This window comes from Amphibalanus amphitrite, unplaced genomic scaffold (genome assembly GCF_019059575.1).
Source record: "Amphibalanus amphitrite isolate SeventyFive unplaced genomic scaffold, NRLGWU_Aamphi_draft 000401F_arrow, whole genome shotgun sequence".
NCBI lineage: Eukaryota > Metazoa > Arthropoda > Thecostraca > Balanomorpha > Balanidae > Amphibalanus > Amphibalanus amphitrite.
In genome coordinates, this window is record NW_024881895.1 from 211,498 (window position 1) to 230,728 (window position 19,231).

The 19,231-nt window shown below is 50.7% G+C and overlaps 1 protein-coding gene across 1 annotated transcript in view; it reads left to right on the top strand.

Annotated features, from left to right (window-relative positions):
- The window catches only part of LOC122390574, a 40,593-nt gene extending 25,697 nt beyond the window's left edge, over positions 1 to 14,896 (top strand). Inside the window, exons 10-12 of the mRNA XM_043383664.1 lie at positions 13,090 to 13,293; positions 13,606 to 13,791; positions 14,146 to 14,896. Coding sequence (XP_043239599.1) covers positions 13,090 to 13,293; positions 13,606 to 13,791; positions 14,146 to 14,243 — 488 coding nt within the window. The 3' untranslated portion in view covers positions 14,244 to 14,896. The remainder of the gene's footprint in view (positions 1 to 13,089; positions 13,294 to 13,605; positions 13,792 to 14,145) is intronic.
- Positions 14,897 to 19,231: the final 4,335 nt, after the last annotated feature.

Here is a 19,231-nt window from a genome sequence, read left to right on the forward strand (position 1 = left end):
TGCATATTTTCTGCGTTTCTCGAGACAATCATTTCCGCCTATGGTGTCGGAAAAGGCGCGAGCCACGTTCCACTTTGGCGTCAATCATGCAGATTTGATACGATCGGACCTGTCAGAAAATCAATTATGGTCTGTAAACATCATTACAATATGAATGGCAAATTATCTGTGTGGACTGAGTGGTAATTGGCGCTGGCTGGAGGGACGGTTGTGGTGAGTCGACTCACCGCGGTCCTGCGATAATACAGCCGCCGAGAGTACACACGCACACACACACACACAAACACGGGCGCCGGGCGCACCGGTGGCAAATTGGCCGATGGTGCTGGGCGGTGCGCCGGTCGGACCGGCTTTGTCTGCAGGGAGTGGCTGCGGCACAGGAGGGCGGCCGAGGGAGAGGAGGGCGGGGCGCCACCAGCAGCCTCGCCCTGCCTTTCCGCCGCGTGCGCACTTCCGGACACACAAGCGGACACACACATACCCCCCCCCCCCGCACACACATCGAGCTAGTTTGCTCTGGTCCGGCCGCCCGGAAGCGACTGGCCCGGCGAGGCGAGGGAGGCCCGGTTTGGTCTGCAGGTTCACAGGCGCCGACATTGCGCCAGACGGTCGGCGTGGGATCGGCCGGCCGGACCGGCGACCTTCCGCGAGGTCACGAAGCCGGTGTTCTGTCCACTCAACCGGCCGACAGCGGCTCCGCGATATCGGCCTCGATCGAATCCCGTGATCGCCAGCGCGGCTGTCATTCCTGACTGAGTGCGCCGACATGAGAGAGCACTCGTGAGCGGGCGGTTACGGCGTTTTTCTCACCACGGCGCGCGGTGGGGCGGTGCCGCTCCGGTGCCGACTGTTCCCAGGTGCGGTCGGCCGCCGGCCGGGCACGTTCCTTCCAGTGACGGCCGCCTCTCACCATTACCGAGCCGCCTCTGAGAAACGACTGCTGCCGACGACCGGCGCGCGCGGGCCGCGAGGCCGCCGCCGCTGGCCGCGCGGGACCGCGGACAGAGACCGGGTCTGGACGAGTGCTCTGAAGTCTGCTCTCGGGCTTTGGAGCATAACGATATCTCGCTAGTATCCATGTCGGTAACCGGTTTATCCCCTTTGCCGTCGAACGAGGTAATCATGAGCTTGTATCGAGCCATCATTCTCATTAGTTGTAATGACAGTCTCAGAGGTTACCCAAGTCCCAAGGGCCTTCAGGAATCGTGTAGAAACAATCACATCGGAGCAGTGTGACAATCGCCACCATTAAGCCCAATCGGCTATCATTAGTCTAATCTCTCTCATTCGTCTTCCGACGTGCGCCGTTTCCCGTCGCGACTGAGGCATTACCACTTCCAGGAGCGCGGTGCCGACATCGGTTTGTACCCGGTAATGACGCCCGTGGCCATCCGGTGAGGCGCACTTTTCCTGACGGGCTCGCAGCGCGGCCTGTCGCCGTCGTGAGACCGTTTTCCGTTCCGCTGCGGGCTCCTGCGGCGCACCGCGCGATCGGGAAAAGTGAGCCACTGTCACCGGCGCGTGAGCTCGGCGTCGCTCGTGGACCACGAGACACTCGCGGCGCGTCACGCCTCGCCGCGGCAAATGCGACGCGGCGCGGGGTCACTGCCGCCTGAGGAATGCGCCGAGTCGGCTGGCGGTGACACTGCGGTGTGACGGCTTTTCTCGGCACTTTGCCGCTCGAATCAGAGTGCATGCCAGCGTGGGGCTGCCCAGGGCAACGCGAGGCGTCACGAAAACTCACGGAGGAGCTCGGGGCCGAGTGACGTCTCTGCGGCGCGGAGCGATGACACGATGACGCGACGCGATGACCCGATGAGGCGTCACATTGCGGGGCACGACACCAGTGGCTGGTTGGTGGCCGCGGGTGGCGCGGGATGCCTCTGTCGATTGGACGACACGACCGCGCGGCCATGAATAGTGCGGTCACGACGCCCGCCTCTCTCATGGTTATGCTCTGAGGGCTGCTCCGGCGGGGAGGGAAGGCCGCATCGCTCCGGAGATAGGGGAGGTCGTTTTTAGGGCGGTCCCGGCGGTTCTAAATAATGCCCCGCACGGGCCTAACCACCTCTTTACGGCACGTCGGCGCTGATTCACGGCTATGAAATGCGTCAGGGTTTCTCGGACGCCGCTCGCGGCACGCCGATCGGATGTGACGGGCATTGCCGGCGGAAGCGATTTCTCTTGCGCGGTGAGTGTGCATTCCGGTCACTCATTGCCAATCGGCGCCCAGCCGCGGTGGCACTGCTTGACACACCCTCCCGGCGGCTATTGGCCGTAACTGAGCCGCTGGGGAACTCCGGGCGCGAGCGGGTTCTCGCCGCTCGCCAGACGGCTGGCTTTTTGCCAGCTGCGGTCGGGTCGTTAGATAGAGGCTGGCTGCTGAATGTCCGTCAAGACAGCCCCTATTCAGCCCAGATTCAGCCCGGATTCAGCCCAGATTCGGGACACCTCCGATCAAGCTGAAACTCGCACACAATGTAGGCCATGACATGCCCAATCCACAGTCCAAGTCATTCGGTGGCACTCCCAGCCGTTTGACCTAGAGAGGTCAGCAAAGGTCACGTGGCCCAAATTTGCACAGCAGATTGTGGCCCACCCAGTAGAGCTAGAGCGCTAAAAATGTCACCAATCGACTCGCCAGCATCTAATCTTACTTTCCCAACACTCATTTGACCTCTCAAGGTCATGCGATGACCTAAGGTCATTTGTGGGCTATGTCGAAAATACACTTGCACAGCAGTTTTCGAGTAGATGGATTGACCGAATTCCAAATCAAAGCACATCATCGGGTAGCCCATAGACCGTAGTAACTTTCCTTCAAAACCGCTTTTCGATATGTGACCCCGTTTGACCTCGGCAGGTCAAAATGTGCAAATAAACGACACCCAATACGTCGCAGCCCGGATTCAGCCCAGATTCGGGACACCTCCGATCAAGCTGAAATTCGAACACAATGTAGGCCATGACATGCCCAATCCACAGTCCAAGTCATTCGGTGGCACTCCCAGCCGTTTGGCCTACAGAGGTCAGCAAAGGTCACGTGGCCCAAATTTGCACAGCAGATTGTGGGCCACCCAGTAGAGCTCGAGCGCTAAAATTGGCACCAATCGACTCGCCAGCATCTAATCTTACTTTCCCAACACTCATTTGACCTCTCAAGGTCATGCGATGACCTAAGGTCATTTGTGGGCTATGTCGAAAATACACTTGCACAGTAGTTTTCGAGTAGATGGATTGACCGAATTCCAAATCAAAGCACATCATCGGGTAGCCCATAGGCCGTAGTAACTTTTCTTAAAAACTGCTTTTCGATATGTGACCCCGTTTGACCTCGGCAGGTCAAAATGTGCAAATAAACGACACCCAATACGTCGCAGCCCGGATTCAGCCCAGATTCGGGACACCTCCGATCAAGCTGAAACTCGCACACAATGTAGGCCATGACATGCCCAATCCACAGTCTAAGTCATTCGGTGGCACTCCCAGCCGTTTGACCTACAGAGGTCAGCAAAGGTCACGTGGCCCAAATTTGCACAGCAGATTGTGGCCCACCCAGTAGAGCTAGAGCGCTAAAAATGGCACCAATCGACTCGCCAGCATCTAATCTTACTTTCCCAACACTCATTTGACCTCTCAAGGTCATGCGATGACCTAAGGTCATTTGTGGGCTATGTCGAAAATACACTTGCACAGCAGTTTTCGAGTAGATGGATTGACCGAATTCCAAATCAAAGCACATCATCGGGTAGCCCATAGGCCGTAGTAACTTTCCTTAAAAAACAGCTTTTCGATATGTGACCCCGTTTGACCTCGGCAGGTCAAAATGTGCAAATAAACGTTACCCAATACGTCGCAGCCCGGATTCAGCCCAGATTCGGGACACCTCCGATCAAGCTGAAACTCGCACACAATGTAGGCCATGACATGCCCAATCCACAGTCCAAGTCATTCGGTGGCACTCCCAGCCGTTTGACCTACAGAGGTCAGCAAAGGTCACGTGGCCCAAATTTGCACAGCAGATTGTGGCCCACCCAGTAGAGTTAGAGCGCTAAAAATGGCACCAATAGACTCGCCAGCATCTAATCTTACTTTCCCGACACTCATTTGACCTCTCAAGGTCATGCGATGACCTAAGATCATTTGTGGGCTATGTCGAAAATACAATTGCACAGCAGTTTTCGAGTAGATGGATTGACCGAATTCCAAATCAAAGCACATCATCGGGTAGCGCATAGGCCGTAGTAACTTTCCTTAAAAACGGCTTTTCGATATGTGACCCCGTTTGACCTCGGCAGGTCAAAATGTGCAAATAAACGACACCCAATACGTCGCAGCCCGGATTCAGCCCAGATTCGGGACACCTCCGATCAAGCTGAAACTCGCACACAATGTAGGCCATGACATGCCCAATCCACAGTCCAAGTCAATCGGTGGCACTCCCAGCCGTTTGACCTACAGAGGTCAGCAAAGGTCACGTGGCCCAAATTTGCACAGCAGTTTGTGGCCCACCCAGTAGAGCTAGAGCGCTAAAAATGGCACCAATCGACTCGCCAGCATCTAATCTTACTTTCCCAACACTCATTTGACCTCTCAAGGTCATGCGATGACCTAAGGTCATTTGTGGGCTTTGTCGAAAATACACTTGCACAGCAGTTTTCGAGTAGATGGATTGACCGAATTCCAAATCAAAGCACATCATCGGGTAGCCCATAGGCCGTAGTAACTTTTCTTAAAAACTGCTTTTCGATATGTGACCCCGTTTGACCTCGGCAGGTCAAAATGTGCAAATAAACGACACCCAATACGTCGCAGCCCGGATTCAGCCCAGATTCGGGACACCTCCGATCAAGCTGAAACTCGCACACAATGTAGGCCATGACATGCCCAATCCACAGTCTAAGTCATTCGGTGGCACTCCCAGCCGTTTGACCTACAGAGGTCAGCAAAGGTCACGTGGCCCAAATTTGCACAGCAGATTGTGGCCCACCCAGTAGAGCTAGAGCGCTAAAAATGGCACCAATCGACTCGCCAGCATCTAATCTTACTTTCCCAACACTCATTTGACCTCTCAAGGTCATGCGATGACCTAAGGTCATTTGTGGGCTATGTCGAAAATACACTTGCACAGCAGTTTTCGAGTAGATGGATTGACCGAATTCCAAATCAAAGCACATCATCGGGTAGCGCATAGGCCGTAGTAACTTTCCTTAAAAACCGCTTTTCGATATGTGACCCCGTTTGACCTCGGCAGGTCAAAATGTGCAAATAAACGACACCCAATACGTCGCAGCCCGGATTCAGCCCAGATTCGGGACACCTCCGATCAAGCTGAAACTCGCACACAATGTAGGCCATGACATGCCCAATCCACAGTCCAAGTCATTCGGTGGCACTTCCAGCCGTTTGACCTACAGAGGTCAGCAAAGGTCACGTGGCCCAAATTTGCACAGCAGATTGTGGCCCACCCAGTAGAGCTAGAGCGCTAAAAATGGCACCAATCGACTCGCCAGCATCTAATCTTACTTTCCCAACACTCATTTGACCTCTCAAGGTCATGCGATGACCTAAGGTCATTTGTGGGCTATGTCGAAAATACACTTGCACAGCAGTTTTCGAGTAGATGGATTGACCGAATTCCAAATCAAAGCACATCATCGGGTAGCCCATAGGCCGTAGTAACTTTCCTTAAAAACAGCTTTTCGATATGTGACCCCGTTTGACCTCGGCAGGTCAAAATGTGCAAATAAACGTTACCCAATACGTCGCAGCCCGGATTCAGCCCAGATTCGGGACACCTCCGATCAAGCTGAAACTCGCACACAATGTAGGCCATGACATGCCCAATCCACAGTCCAAGTCATTCGGTGGCACTCCCAGCCGTTTGACCTACAGAGGTCAGCAAAGGTCACGTGGCCCAAATTTGCACAGCAGATTGTGGCCCACCCAGTAGAGTTAGAGCGCTAAAAATGGCACCAATAGACTCGCCAGCATCTAATCTTACTTTCCCGACACTCATTTGACCTCTCAAGGTCATGCGATGACCTAAGATCATTTGTGGGCTATGTCGAAAATACAATTGCACAGCAGTTTTCGAGTAGATGGATTGACCGAATTCCAAATCAAAGCACATCATCGGGTAGCGCATAGGCCGTAGTAACTTTCCTTAAAAACGGCTTTTCGATATGTGACCCCGTTTGACCTCGGCAGGTCAAAATGTGCAAATAAACGACACCCAATACGTCGCAGCCCGGATTCAGCCCAGATTCGGGACACCTCCGATCAAGCTGAAACTCGCACACAATGTAGGCCATGACATGCCCAATCCACAGTCCAAGTCAATCGGTGGCACTCCCAGCCGTTTGACCTACAGAGGTCAGCAAAGGTCACGTGGCCCAAATTTGCACAGCAGTTTGTGGCCCACCCAGTAGAGCTAGAGCGCTAAAAATGGCACCAATCGACTCGCCAGCATCTAATCTTACTCTCCCAACACTCATTTGACCTCTCAAGGTCATGCGATGACCTAAGGTCATTTGTGGGCTTTGTCGAAAATACACTTGCACAGCAGTTTTCGAGTAGATGGATTGACCGAATTCCAAATCAAAGCACATCATCGGGTAGCCCATAGGCCTTAGTAACTTTCCTTAAAAACCGCTTTTCGATATGTGACCCCGTTTGACCTCGGCAGGTCAAAATGTGCAAATAAACGAGACCCTATACGTCGCAGCCCGGATTCAGCCCAGATTCGGGCACCTCCGATCAAGCTGAAACTCGAACACAATGTAGGCCATGACATGCCCAATCCACAGTCCAAGTCATTTGGTGGCACTCCCAGCCGTTTGGCCTACAGAGGTCAGCAAAGGTCACGTGGCCCAAATTTGCACAGCAGATTGTGGCCCACCCAGTAGAGCTAGAGCGCTAAAAATGGCACCAATCGACTCGCCAGCATCTAATCTTACTTTCCCAACACTCATTTGACCTCTCAAGGTCATGCGATGACCTAAGGTCATTTGTGGGCTATGTCGAAAATACACTTGCACAGCAGTTTTCGAGTAGATGGATTGACCGAATTCCAAATCAAAGCACATCATCGGGTAGCCCATAGGCATTAGTAACTTTCCTTAAAAACCGCTTTTCGATATGTGACCCCGTTTGACCTCGGCAGGTCAAAATGTGCAAATAAACGACACTCAATACGTCGCAGCCCGGATTCAGCCCAGATTCGGGACACCTCCGATCAAGCTGAAACTCGCACACAATGTAGGCCATGACATGCCCAATCCACAGTCCAAGTCATTCGGTGGCACTCCCAGCCGTTTGACCTACAGAGGTCAGCAAAGGTCACGTGGCCCAAATTTGCACAGCAGATTGTGGGCCACCCAGTAGAGCTCGAGCGCTAAAATTGGCACCAATCGACTCGCCAGCATCTAATCTTACTTTCCCAACACTCATTTGACTTCTCAAGGTCATGCGATGACCTAAGGTCATTTGTGGGCTATGTCGAAAATACACTTGCACAGTAGTTTTCGAGTAGATGGATTGACCGAATTCCAAATCAAAGCACATCATCGGGTAGCCCATAGGCCGTAGTAACTTTTCTTAAAAACTGCTTTTCGATATGTGACCCCGTTTGACCTCGGCAGGTCAAAATGTGCAAATAAACGACACCCAATACGTCGCAGCCCGGATTCAGCCCAGATTCGGGACACCTCCGATCAAGCTGAAACTCGCACACAATGTAGGCCATGACATGCCCAATCCACAGTCTAAGTCATTCGGTGGCACTCCCAGCCGTTTGACCTACAGAGGTCAGCAAAGGTCACGTGGCCCAAATTTGCACAGCAGATTGTGGCCCACCCAGTAGAGCTAGAGCGCTAAAAATGGCACCAATCGACTCGCCAGCATCTAATCTTACTTTCCTAACACTCATTTGACCTCTCAAGGTCATGCGATGACCTAAGGTCATTTGTGGGCTATGTCGAAAATACACTTGCACAGCAGTTTTCGAGTAGATGGATTGACCGAATTCCAAATCAAAGCACATCATCGGGTAGCGCATAGGCCGTAGTAACTTTCCTTAAAAACGGCTTTTCGATATGTGACCCCGTTTGACCTCGGCAGGTCAAAATGTGCAAATAAACGACACCCAATACGTCACAGCCCGGATTCAGCCCAGATTCGGGACACCTCCGATCAAGCTGAAACTCGCACACAATGTAGGCCATGACATGCCCAATCCACAGTCCAAGTCAATCGGTGGCACTCCCAGCCGTTTGACCTACAGAGGTCAGCAAAGGTCACGTGGCCCAAATTTGCACAGCAGTTTGTGGCCCACCCAGTAGAGCTAGAGCGCTAAAAATGGCACCAATCGACTCGCCAGCATCTAATCTTACTCTCCCAAGACTCATTTGACCTCTCAAGGTCATGCGATGACCTAAGGTCATTTGTGGGCTTTGTCGAAAATACACTTGCACAGCAGTTTTCGAGTAGATGGATTGACCGAATTCCAAATCAAAGCACATCATCGGGTAGCCCATAGGCCTTAGTAACTTTCCTTAAAAACCGCTTTTCGATATGTGACCCCGTTTGACCTCGGCAGGTCAAAATGTGCAAATAAACGAGACCCTATACGTCGCAGCCCGGATTCAGCCCAGATTCGGGCACCTCCGATCAAGCTGAAACTCGAACACAATGTAGGCCATGACATGCCCAATCCACAGTCCAAGTCATTTGGTGGCACTCCCAGCCGTTTGGCCTACAGAGGTCAGCAAAGGTCACGTGGCCCAAATTTGCACAGCAGATTGTGGCCCACCCAGTAGAGCTAGAGCGCTAAAAATGGCACCAATCGACTCGCCAGCATCTAATCTTACTTTCCCAACACTCATTTGACCTCTCAAGGTCATGCGATGACCTAAGGTCATTTGTGGGCTATGTCGAAAATACACTTGCACAGCAGTTTTCGAGTAGATGGATTGACCGAATTCCAAATCAAAGCACATCATCGGGTAGCCCATAGGCCTTAGTAACTTTCCTTAAAAACCGCTTTTCGATATGTGACCCCGTTTGACCTCGGCAGGTCAAAATGTGCAAATAAACGACACTCAATACGTCGCAGCCCGGATTCAGCCCAGATTCGGGACACCTCCGATCAAGCTGAAACTCGCACACAATGTAGGCCATGACATGCCCAATCCACAGTCCAAGTCATTCGGTGGCACTCCCAGCCGTTTGACCTACAGAGGTCAGCAAAGGTCACGTGGCCCAAATTTGCACAGCAGATTGTGGCCCACCCAGTAGAGCTAGAGCGCTAAAAACGGCACCAATCGACTCGCCAGCATCTAATCTTACTTTCCCAACACTCATTTGACCTCTCGAAGTCATGCGATGACCTAAGGTCATTTGTGGGCTATGTCGAAAATACACTTGCACAGCAGTTTTCGAGTAGATGGATTGACCAAATTCCAAATCAAAGCCCATAGGCCGTAGTAACTTTCCTTAAAAACCGCTTTTCGATATATGACCCCGTTTGACCTCGGCAGGTCAAAATGTGCAAATAAACGACACTCAATACGTCGAAGTCCGGATTCAGCCCAGATTCGGGCTGAATCCAGTCGTTTATTTGCACATTTTGACCTGCCGAGGTCAAACGGGGTCACATATCGAAAAGCGGTTTTTAAGGAAAGTTACTACGGCCTATGGGCTACCCGATGATGTGCTTTGATTTGGAATTCGGTCAATCCATCTACTCGAAAACTGCTGTGCAAGTGTATTTTCGACATAGCCCACAAATGACCTTAGGTCATCGCATGACCTTGAGAGGTCAAATGAGTGTTGGGAAAGTAAGATTAGATGCTGGCGAGTCGATTGGTGCCATTTTTAGCGCTCTTGCTCTACTGGGTGGGCCACAATATGCTGTGCAAATTTGGGCCACGTGACCTTTGCTGACCTCTGTAGGTCAAACGGCTGGGAGTGCCACCGAATGACTTGGACTGTGGATTGGGCATGTCATGGCCTACATTGTGTGCGAGTTTCAGCTTGATCGGAGGTGTCCCGAATCTGGGCTGAATCCGGGCTGCGACGTATTGAGTGTCGTTTATTTGCACATTTTGACCTGCCGAGGTCAAACGGGGTCACATATCGAAAAGCGGTTTTAAGGAAAGTTACTACGGCCTATGGGCTACCCGATGATGTGCTTTGATTTGGAATTCGGTCAATCCATCTACTCGAAAACTGCTGTGCAAGTGTATTTTCGACATAGCCCACAAATGACCTTAGGTCATCGCATGACCTTGAGAGGTCAAATGAGTGTTGGGAAAGTAAGATTAGATGCTGGCGATTCGATTGGTGCCATTTTAGCGCTCTAGCTCTACTGGGTGGGCCACAATCTACTGTGCAAATTTGGGCCACGTGACCTTTGCTGACCTCTGTAGGTCAAACGGCTGGGAGTGCCATCGAATGACTTGGACTGTGGATTGGGCATGTCATGGCCTACATTGTGTGCGAGTTTCAGCTTAATCGGAGGTGTCCCGAATCTGGGCTGAATCCGGGCTGAGACGTATTGAGTGTCGTTTATTTGCACATTTTGAGCTGCCGAGGTCAAACGGGGTCACATATTGAAAAGCGGTTTTTGAGGAAAGTTACTACGGCCTATGGGCTACCCGATGATGTGCTTTGATTTCGAATTTGGTCAATCCATCTACTCGAAAACTGCTGTGCAAGTGTATTTTCGACATAGCCCACAAATGACCTTAGGTCATCGCATGACTTCGAGAGGTCAAATGAGTGTTCGGAAAGTAACATTAGATGCTGGCGAGTCGATTGGTGCCGTTTTTAGCGCTCTAGCTCTACTGGGTGGGCCACAATCTGCTGTGCCAATTTGGGCCACGTGACCTTTGCTGACCTCTGTAGGTCAAACGGCTGGGAGTGCCACCGAATGACTTGGACTGTGGATTGGGCATGTCATGGCCTACATTGTGTGCGAGTTTCAGCTTGATCGGAGGTGTCCAGAATCTGGGCTGAATCCGGGCTGAGACGTATTGAGTGTCGTTTATTTGCACATTTTGACCTGCCGAGGTCAAACGGGGTCACATATCGAAAAGCAGTTTTTAAGGAAAGTTACTAAGGCGTATGGGCTACCCGATGATGTGCTTTGATTTGGAATTCGGTCAATCCATCTACTCGAAAACTGCTGTGCAAGTGTATTTTCGACATAGCCCACAAATGACCTTAGGTCATCGCATGACCTTGAGAGGTCAAATGAGTGTTGGGAAAGTAAGATTAGATGCTGGCGAGTCGATTGGTGCCATTTTTAGCGCTCTAGCTCTACTGGGTGGGCCACAAACTGCTGTGCAAATTTTGGCCACGTGACCTTTGCTGACCTCTGTAGGTCAAACGGCTGGGAGTGCCACCGATTGACTTGGACTGTGGATTGGGCATGTCATGGCCTACATTGTGTGCGATTTTCAGCTTGATCGGAGGTGTCCCGAATCTGGGCTGAATCCGGGCTGCGACGTATTGGGTGTCGTTTATTTGCACATTTTGACCTGCCGAGGTCAAACGGGGTCACATATCGAAAAGCGGTTTTTAAGGAAAGTTACTACGGCCTATGCGCTACCCGATGATGTGCTTTGATTTGGAATTCGGTCAATCCATCTACTCGAAAACTGCTGTGCAAGTGTATTTTCGACATAGCCCACAAATGACCTTAGGTCATCGCATGACCTTGAGAGGTCAAATGAGTGTTGGGAAAGTAAGATTGGATGCTGGCGAGTCGATTGGTGCCATTTTTTAGCGCTCTAGCTCTACTGGGTGGGCCACAATCTGCTGTGCAAATTTGGGCCACGTGACCTTTGCTGACCTCTGTAGGTCAAACGGCTGGGAGTGCCACCAAATGACTTGGACTGTGGATTGGGCATGTCATGGCCTACATTGTGTGCGAGTTTTAGCTTGATCGGAGGTGTCCCGAATCTGGGCTGAATCCGGGCTGCGACGTATTGGGTGTCGTTTATTTGCACATTTTGACCTGCCGAGGTCAAACGGGGTCACATATCGAAAAGCATTTTTTAAGGAAAGTTACTAAGGCGTATGGGCTACCCGATGATGTGCTTTGATTTGGAATTCGGTCAATCCATCTACTCGAAAACTGCTGTGCAAGTGTATTTTCGACATAGCCCACAAATGACCTTAGGTCATCGCATGACCTTGAGAGGTCAAATGAGTGTTAGAAAAGTAAGATTAGATGCTGGCGAGTCGATTGGTGCCATTTTTAGCGCTCTAGCTCTACTGGGTGGGCCACAATCTGCTGTGCAAATTGTGGCCACGTGACCTTTGCTGACCTCTGTAGGTCAAACGGCTGGGAGTGCCACCGAATGACTTGGACTGTGGATTGGGCATGCCATGGCCTACATTGTGTGCGAGTTTCAGCTTGATCAGAGGTGTCCCGAATCTGGGCTGAATCCGGGCTGAATCTGGGCTGAATATGGGCTGTCTTGATCAACATGGCTGCTGAAATATCGCGGCGGCGGCGCGCTCCGGTGACCTCTGGCGCCCCCTGGCGGCCGGCTGCGCTGCAGGAATGTTAATTGGTGACCGTGTGTGGCGCTCCGTGGCCCGGCCGGCTGACACGGCCGGGTCGGGGCACCGGATCGGGTTGAGCGGCCGCGGGTGGCGAGATCCAGCTTGACAGGATAGAGTGAGGACGTGTGGGGGCTTCAATCAGTCTGCACGCATGTGTAAAAATTAGGTGACTGGGTGTTGCATGTATATCAAACGCATGAATATTTTTCTACGGTTTGCAGCGGTATGCATGCAAAGACAATCCAGTGTCATCAGAGATCTACCCAAGTGTCAATGTTCTTTGCATGATTGTATCGACGCAGAATTAATTGATGCAATCAAACAATGGCTTTCTTGTAAAATGTCTTTACGCTTTCTTCAAATCAGTGATGTTATCAAATCCAACGTCATTTTATATCATTTTCTCTTTTTTTCAAACCGTTCAATTAAAATCTAATGAATTTCACCAAAGATTGCTGCAAATCTACAACAGTAGCACTGACCCCTGTACTGACCACCGTCTTCTTTCCGCAGAGCGCGAGTACCGGTGTCTGGGCACGTGGCACGAGGGGGACGTCATGTACACGTACACTCAGAGGCGAGACGTGCTGTCCTACGAGTGTTTCGCCGGCCGGGTTATGGATAATGGCCGCGTCTTCATCGGAGAAGCCGGTACCGACGAGAGCTGCCGCAGACGCATCGACCCCACACGGACCGGGATGCGCATCAACAGAATCGGTAAGGACGTCACCCCTCTCAAAAGAATGCAGTAGGACTTACCGCTGGACAAGTGATACAAATCGACAGAATTAATGAGACGCGTTTAGAGCTCAGATGAGGGATTGCGTTCTGCCTTACTGCAGCTGAAGTATTGCTAGATGCATGTTCACATTTCATCTGAAGTCTGTCCACATGCGTTCCGCGATGTTGACATTTCTGCATTCCTTTCTGGTTACGCATTCAACCTCTGCTAAGTTCCATCTTGAATGTGTCATCGCGAGGACAGCCGTCAGTCTGAATTAACCTAACCTTATCTCTCTCGGTCCACAGACACGTGCAACAGCGACATCAACACGTTGATCCCCACGACACCTCCTCCGCCGCCGCCGCCGAACCGACGCACCCGTCCTCCGACGGCGCCGACGCGTCGCCTGCCGCCGGCGCCCACCAAGGCGCGCACCACGCCGTGGCCAGTCACACAGCGGACCACCACGAGACCCTGGAAACCCATCACAGGTCAGTGGAGATCGGTGACGTCATCGGAGGATATTCGCGGTGTTAGAGCGGCGACGTCAGAGACAGAGAGGCTCAACGTCGGGGATGATGATTGATCTTAATGTTAATTAAAACGTCTTTTGGCTGAGATGATAAGTACAGTATCTCATTCTGTGATCATGTAGTGCGTGGAGGTAAAACTCTGGTTTATATGTTTGCTGGCGCTTTTCGCATGTTAACAACGGCAAACTTCTTTCATACGTATCAATTTCCAGGAAAATTTAAGCGCTGAGTCATTTATTCAAAGCTTGTAAGCATAAAACTCGTGTATAATCCCCAGGACGTCCCGGCTGACAATGTCCTGTTCTTTTCCAGCTCGACCGGGCCAGGGCAGCGGCAGCAGTGCTGTTCATGCGTCGCTCTCGACACTGGCGCTCGTCTTGGCGGCGGCGACGGCGCTGCTCAGGCTCTAGTCCCACCGGTTCGGTAGCGGTGCTGCGTTCTTCGTCCGAGCTTCGCCGAGTGGCCTGTGTCGGGTCAGGTCAGGGTGTCGGCCGCGCCGGGTGGGGTGTCTGGGAGGAGGACTTCAGTGGTGTGGTGCGAGAGGGCCGGACTGGTGACCGACCGCTCCTCCGGGGCCGGCCGGTCCGCAGTCCGAGACCCGCACAAGTCAACACTACGCTCAGCTGTGATATACATTGTAGGTGTTTGTGTGTACCCGCTGTGACGTGGTTCGATTTCGAATCGGTGTTCCTTACTGGCCTGTGGCCAGACTGTCTTCTCTGCCCTGTGTGCGTTCGACGTGCGCACTCGTGGCATGATTTGCTCATAGTGTGTACATACATTATATACTCATGTCGATTGCGAGACGACCTATGCGCTGGGCGAGCTCTTATATATATATATAATGGGGAGTCGATGCTATACTGACGGGTCTGCTCCGACGGGCTACTATTGTGCGATCATGTACAAACACTGCATGCTGCGCCTCATACGTGACTTGGTAATGTATTACACTATTGTGATTGTGATACCATGATGTAATAGTTTCTAGCCGTGTGTTGTTAGCTGATGTGTTATCGCGAAGCATAACTAAGACAGTCGTAATAAATATGGATGCTATTTATCTGATTGGTTTTTGTTTGTGGGTCTAGTTGTCATCGACTAATCTGAAACAATGTTTCAAAGCGGCTGATGGGCTAATTTAGCTGCGCTCGAATGCAGTCTAAGAAGCAATGCGGAACAGTCTACCAGTAAGGAGTAAATAGCAAACTGCACAGTTAGCCATCCGGACTACAAAAGTGCGAGGAGGCAAGACACACTCAATGCCGATGAATTAACTTATTAATTAGGTAGGAGACACCAAAACAAAACATCAATAAAATATTTAAAATGGGTATGCTTCTACAGGTTGTGTAACGTTAGACCAGTGAATTTAACATACTGGAACTTAATAAGCTTAATCGCTGACGTGAATAAGGTCGGGACGTTGCAAATTACTAAGAATAACACTACGGCTATATTTTTATAATTTAGACGGCGCTTATGTAGTCTTCTTACAGTTAACACAAATAGAAATACAAATGGTTACGTTTACAACGATATAGCCGCATTGTAAGTGAGCTTCCTCATCGCGCAAACAGATACACAGCTCGATGACTCGGGCTCGGGTTATGTTGTTGATTCTCGTGTACAGGCTAATGTAGCAATGTTTCGGCGACCCTTGAACTTAAGTGGTCTGGCGCCTAGTGGATTGTCTCGGTCTTATTTTTGACCTCATCTGCATTTGCGTCTGATCAGCTTGACATGAACACGCTAAACGCATTCAGACACTGAATAAAACCAAAGGCTGATCAGTGCTCACTGAGCGCTGAGGTGCAATCCTCAATCAATTAAATACTTAAAATAATTAACATGCATTATCATACATAGGTAAAAGTAGGTATGTCAGTTAAGCTGGCTTACTTCGCAGTGTTTATACTGAGCTGTGGTATTTGTGTGACTCAGAACCGGCGTCATAATTTAATGTCGTTCATTGTTGTCCGAATAAATCAATTGATTTTCCTTTTAACTAAAACATAGTGCACTTAACTTAAACAGTAACTTAACCCTATTCCTGGCGGGGGGGGGGGGGCCTCAGGAGCCCCCCCTGAGGTTTTTTGGTTATTTCTCCCAAACGCGTTGAGCTAGGAAGCTCAAATTTTCTGACTTTTCCTAAAAGGCTTCTACGCAACATGTCTGAAAATTTTGAGTTGATCTGACCTCAGGTCAGGTCACCAGAGGCGGTTTGGTGACCCTACCTCAGAAAAGTTTGCAATCACGCCAGAGCTAGAGTTTTTGACCGATCAATTTCTTCTCTTCAGGCTTTAGTTAGGGTACCAGTATGTGCAATTTGTATATCTCGGAATTTTGATATCGGTGACCTAAGGTCAGGTCAGTTTCGCGACCTCCCCATTATAAGTCAATGGGGGAAAAATCAACTCCCTGTTTTTACCACTAAAACGGGTCGGAATGGCCCCATATACCATACATGACTTCATATACGATCAACCTTCACTACCTTGAGGTCTGTTTTGCTGTTGGGCAGCTGTGAGGTCATGTGACGTCATCAAAGGTCACCAAAGGTTTTTGGCCAATAACTCCGTACAGGAACAAGATACAGACGCGTGGATGGTCTCATTGTGTTCAGCTCGTCAAGACGCATCGAATGATATACATGATGACCTCGAGGTCACGTGACCTGAGGTCAACCTTTGACCTTGACCTTGCAAGGTCAACATATATATCATTCGATGCGGATTGACGAGAGGATCACGATGATGCCCTTAGTTTGTTCCTATCTTGACTAATTCGAAAGTTATTCGAGAAAAACTCTCTCCATATCTAGCGCCGCCATTTTGACTTTTTCGACCCCTGTGACGTCATCTTTGACCTGACCTGAAAATGACCTTAGTAAAAATTGTAGATCTTGACCGTGCGTATCCGATGCCGTTTACCGTTTGTCGCTATCTTGCTTCGTTCTCGAGATCTCAGGGGGGGCCGAATCGGCCCCCCCCCCCCGCCAGTTTCTTGTCCCGGCGGAGCCCGCCAGGAATAGGGTTAAACAAGCCTTAGATGGATGTCGTCACTCGTATCTAGAACCATAAATAGTATGCCAAAATTAGTGAGCAATCAGCATACAGAACTGCAACCACAATGAGCCGCAAACAGTATCGAGCGGCGCCCGCTGTGACGATTCTATCTGCATCATGGTCCGTTGCTACTAATCAGGCGGGAGCAGCGGTGGCAATCACTGCTCACTGCTCACTGCTCACTGCCCACTGCTCACTGGTGTGAGAACAAGAGACGAGAGCGGGTGCTGGGCTGCTCCCCATCACACACCTCCGGAATCCACCTGAGGAGGGGCGCCGGGGGCTGGCCGCGCCGGATGTCGGGAGCTACCGACCGGCCCTGTGCGTGGACGGCGGTCCTCCATCATTTATCGCTGTTTTCGCTGAGGTGGCAGCGCGCGGCCCAGCCGCTCTCACGATCGACGGAGGCTCCCAGCGCGCCGGCAGAGGAAGCGGCGATTACAAACGGGTCATCGGCGGCCGGCGGCCGTGAGAACCAGAGGAGACCTCTCCGGCGAGCCTCGACAAGGGGGAATCGGACCCGTTCCCGAGATACCCCTTCGAGAGAGTGACCCCAGCTGCTAGAGACGAACCGAGCAAACCTTCGGTCTCCTCCACGGAAAAGGGAGTCAATGGGCGGCCAAGGCTTTACCATGATGTTCTTTGAGGCTCACCAACGTTGATAAAAAAAAACTTGACCAAAACCTACTTTTCAAGCTTGCGAGCCAATGTCGTCCACAATTTCCGCACCCTGTCCTATTGTTTTGAGTTTTTAGTGACTCTGACGCTTCAGATAGCTTGCAAAAGAAATACGTGACTCAGGGCATATTTTAAGGATTTTTCACTGCGTCCCAAAGGTGGCATAGGGCACACGCTTTGATCGGAAAGGGCACATTGCAAGCGAAATAGTATACAATGCAAGTGAGATAATGTACAGATACATTGTGTACTGTGCTGGTGCAGGGGCACTGCAAGCGGGATATTGGGAGCTGGCTGTGATTGCTTTTGGCCAGTCTCGAAATTCGCCCAGTCGAAGTGCGTTCTTTATACGCATTCAAAGGGCGGACCGGCGATTTAATGACATTTACATTGTTGTTAGTCACTCGCTTTCCTGAACGGCGTTGGGCGTGTTTGACCTCCCTTGACGCACCAAATTGTACCTATGCTTGGAGAATAAAAATGAATATGCACATGATTAAAATGTGATACATACGTCTCTTCATGCGTTTTTCACCCTTATCAATCGATTCAAAATAGAGGTTGACGTGTAAAACATTGCCAATTTGCATTGAAGATACTATGTGTTTGAAATAATTAGATGACGTAAGGTCAAACAGTACCCACCTAAGTTGTGACAAGAAATCATCGGGTTTAAAGCTACATAAAAAATCCATCATAGATTAATGCTTTGGATGAACGGATGCTTTGGATGCTTCGGATTTCGCTTCCTTACTGCCTATCATGTAATATAACCCAAACTTTTCCCAATGGAAGTTCCTTTGTTTAATTATTATGCCCAGAAATGTGTCGATTTTGTGCCATTTCCGGGCGCTTGGGTGGGGGGGGGGGGAGCATGGCCCCGTGGCCCCCTCTATATCCTCCTATGGCCAGACGGCCATGACGGCCCTGATCTGACCGTATGCCATCAAATGTCAAACTTCGCAAGGATGCGATATTTTTTCGGAAAACGTGCCGGTATCTCAAAAACTATGATAGCTAGGAGGGCGCAATCGATATATCTTGAACAGCTCTTTCGTCAATATTTCGTCAGAATTGAGTTCAGATCAACGGTTAAGGCTCCATAGCCAAAAACGGGTAAAATTACAATCTTTGTCAATATAGGTTTCATGAAAAGCTTTTGAACTAAAAAAAGGTAGAGAATTTTCGTTTGCACGATCGTTCTTCTCTCATTTCTACCTCGAAATGTCAAGGCCAGAACTTGACCTCACATTAAGGTTATTTCGTGACCAAGATCATGTCGAATATCAGTCGATGCGTTTCGATGAGGTACCTCAAAACAATGATACAATCCACTGTGCATGCAAAAGCCATGTAGGGCCGGATTTTGGGCCAGGCTCCGGGCCTGCGGGCTCCAACTTGACATCTCTAAACAGGACTTTAGGGAAGGGCAGGACACAGAGTCTGAGCCCTAAGGACAGGGCAGGCACAGGCCATGAAGCTAAGATAAGACGGATACTTGAGGGCTGGGTAGGATGCAAGGTCCGAGGGCAAGGCAAGGCGCGGGTCTGAGGCTATCATTACACAAGGCCGGAGAGTAGTGCAAGACACAGGGCCTTAGAACACCTGATGATCAACACACCTGATGGCAGGGCAACACGCAGGATCTTGGG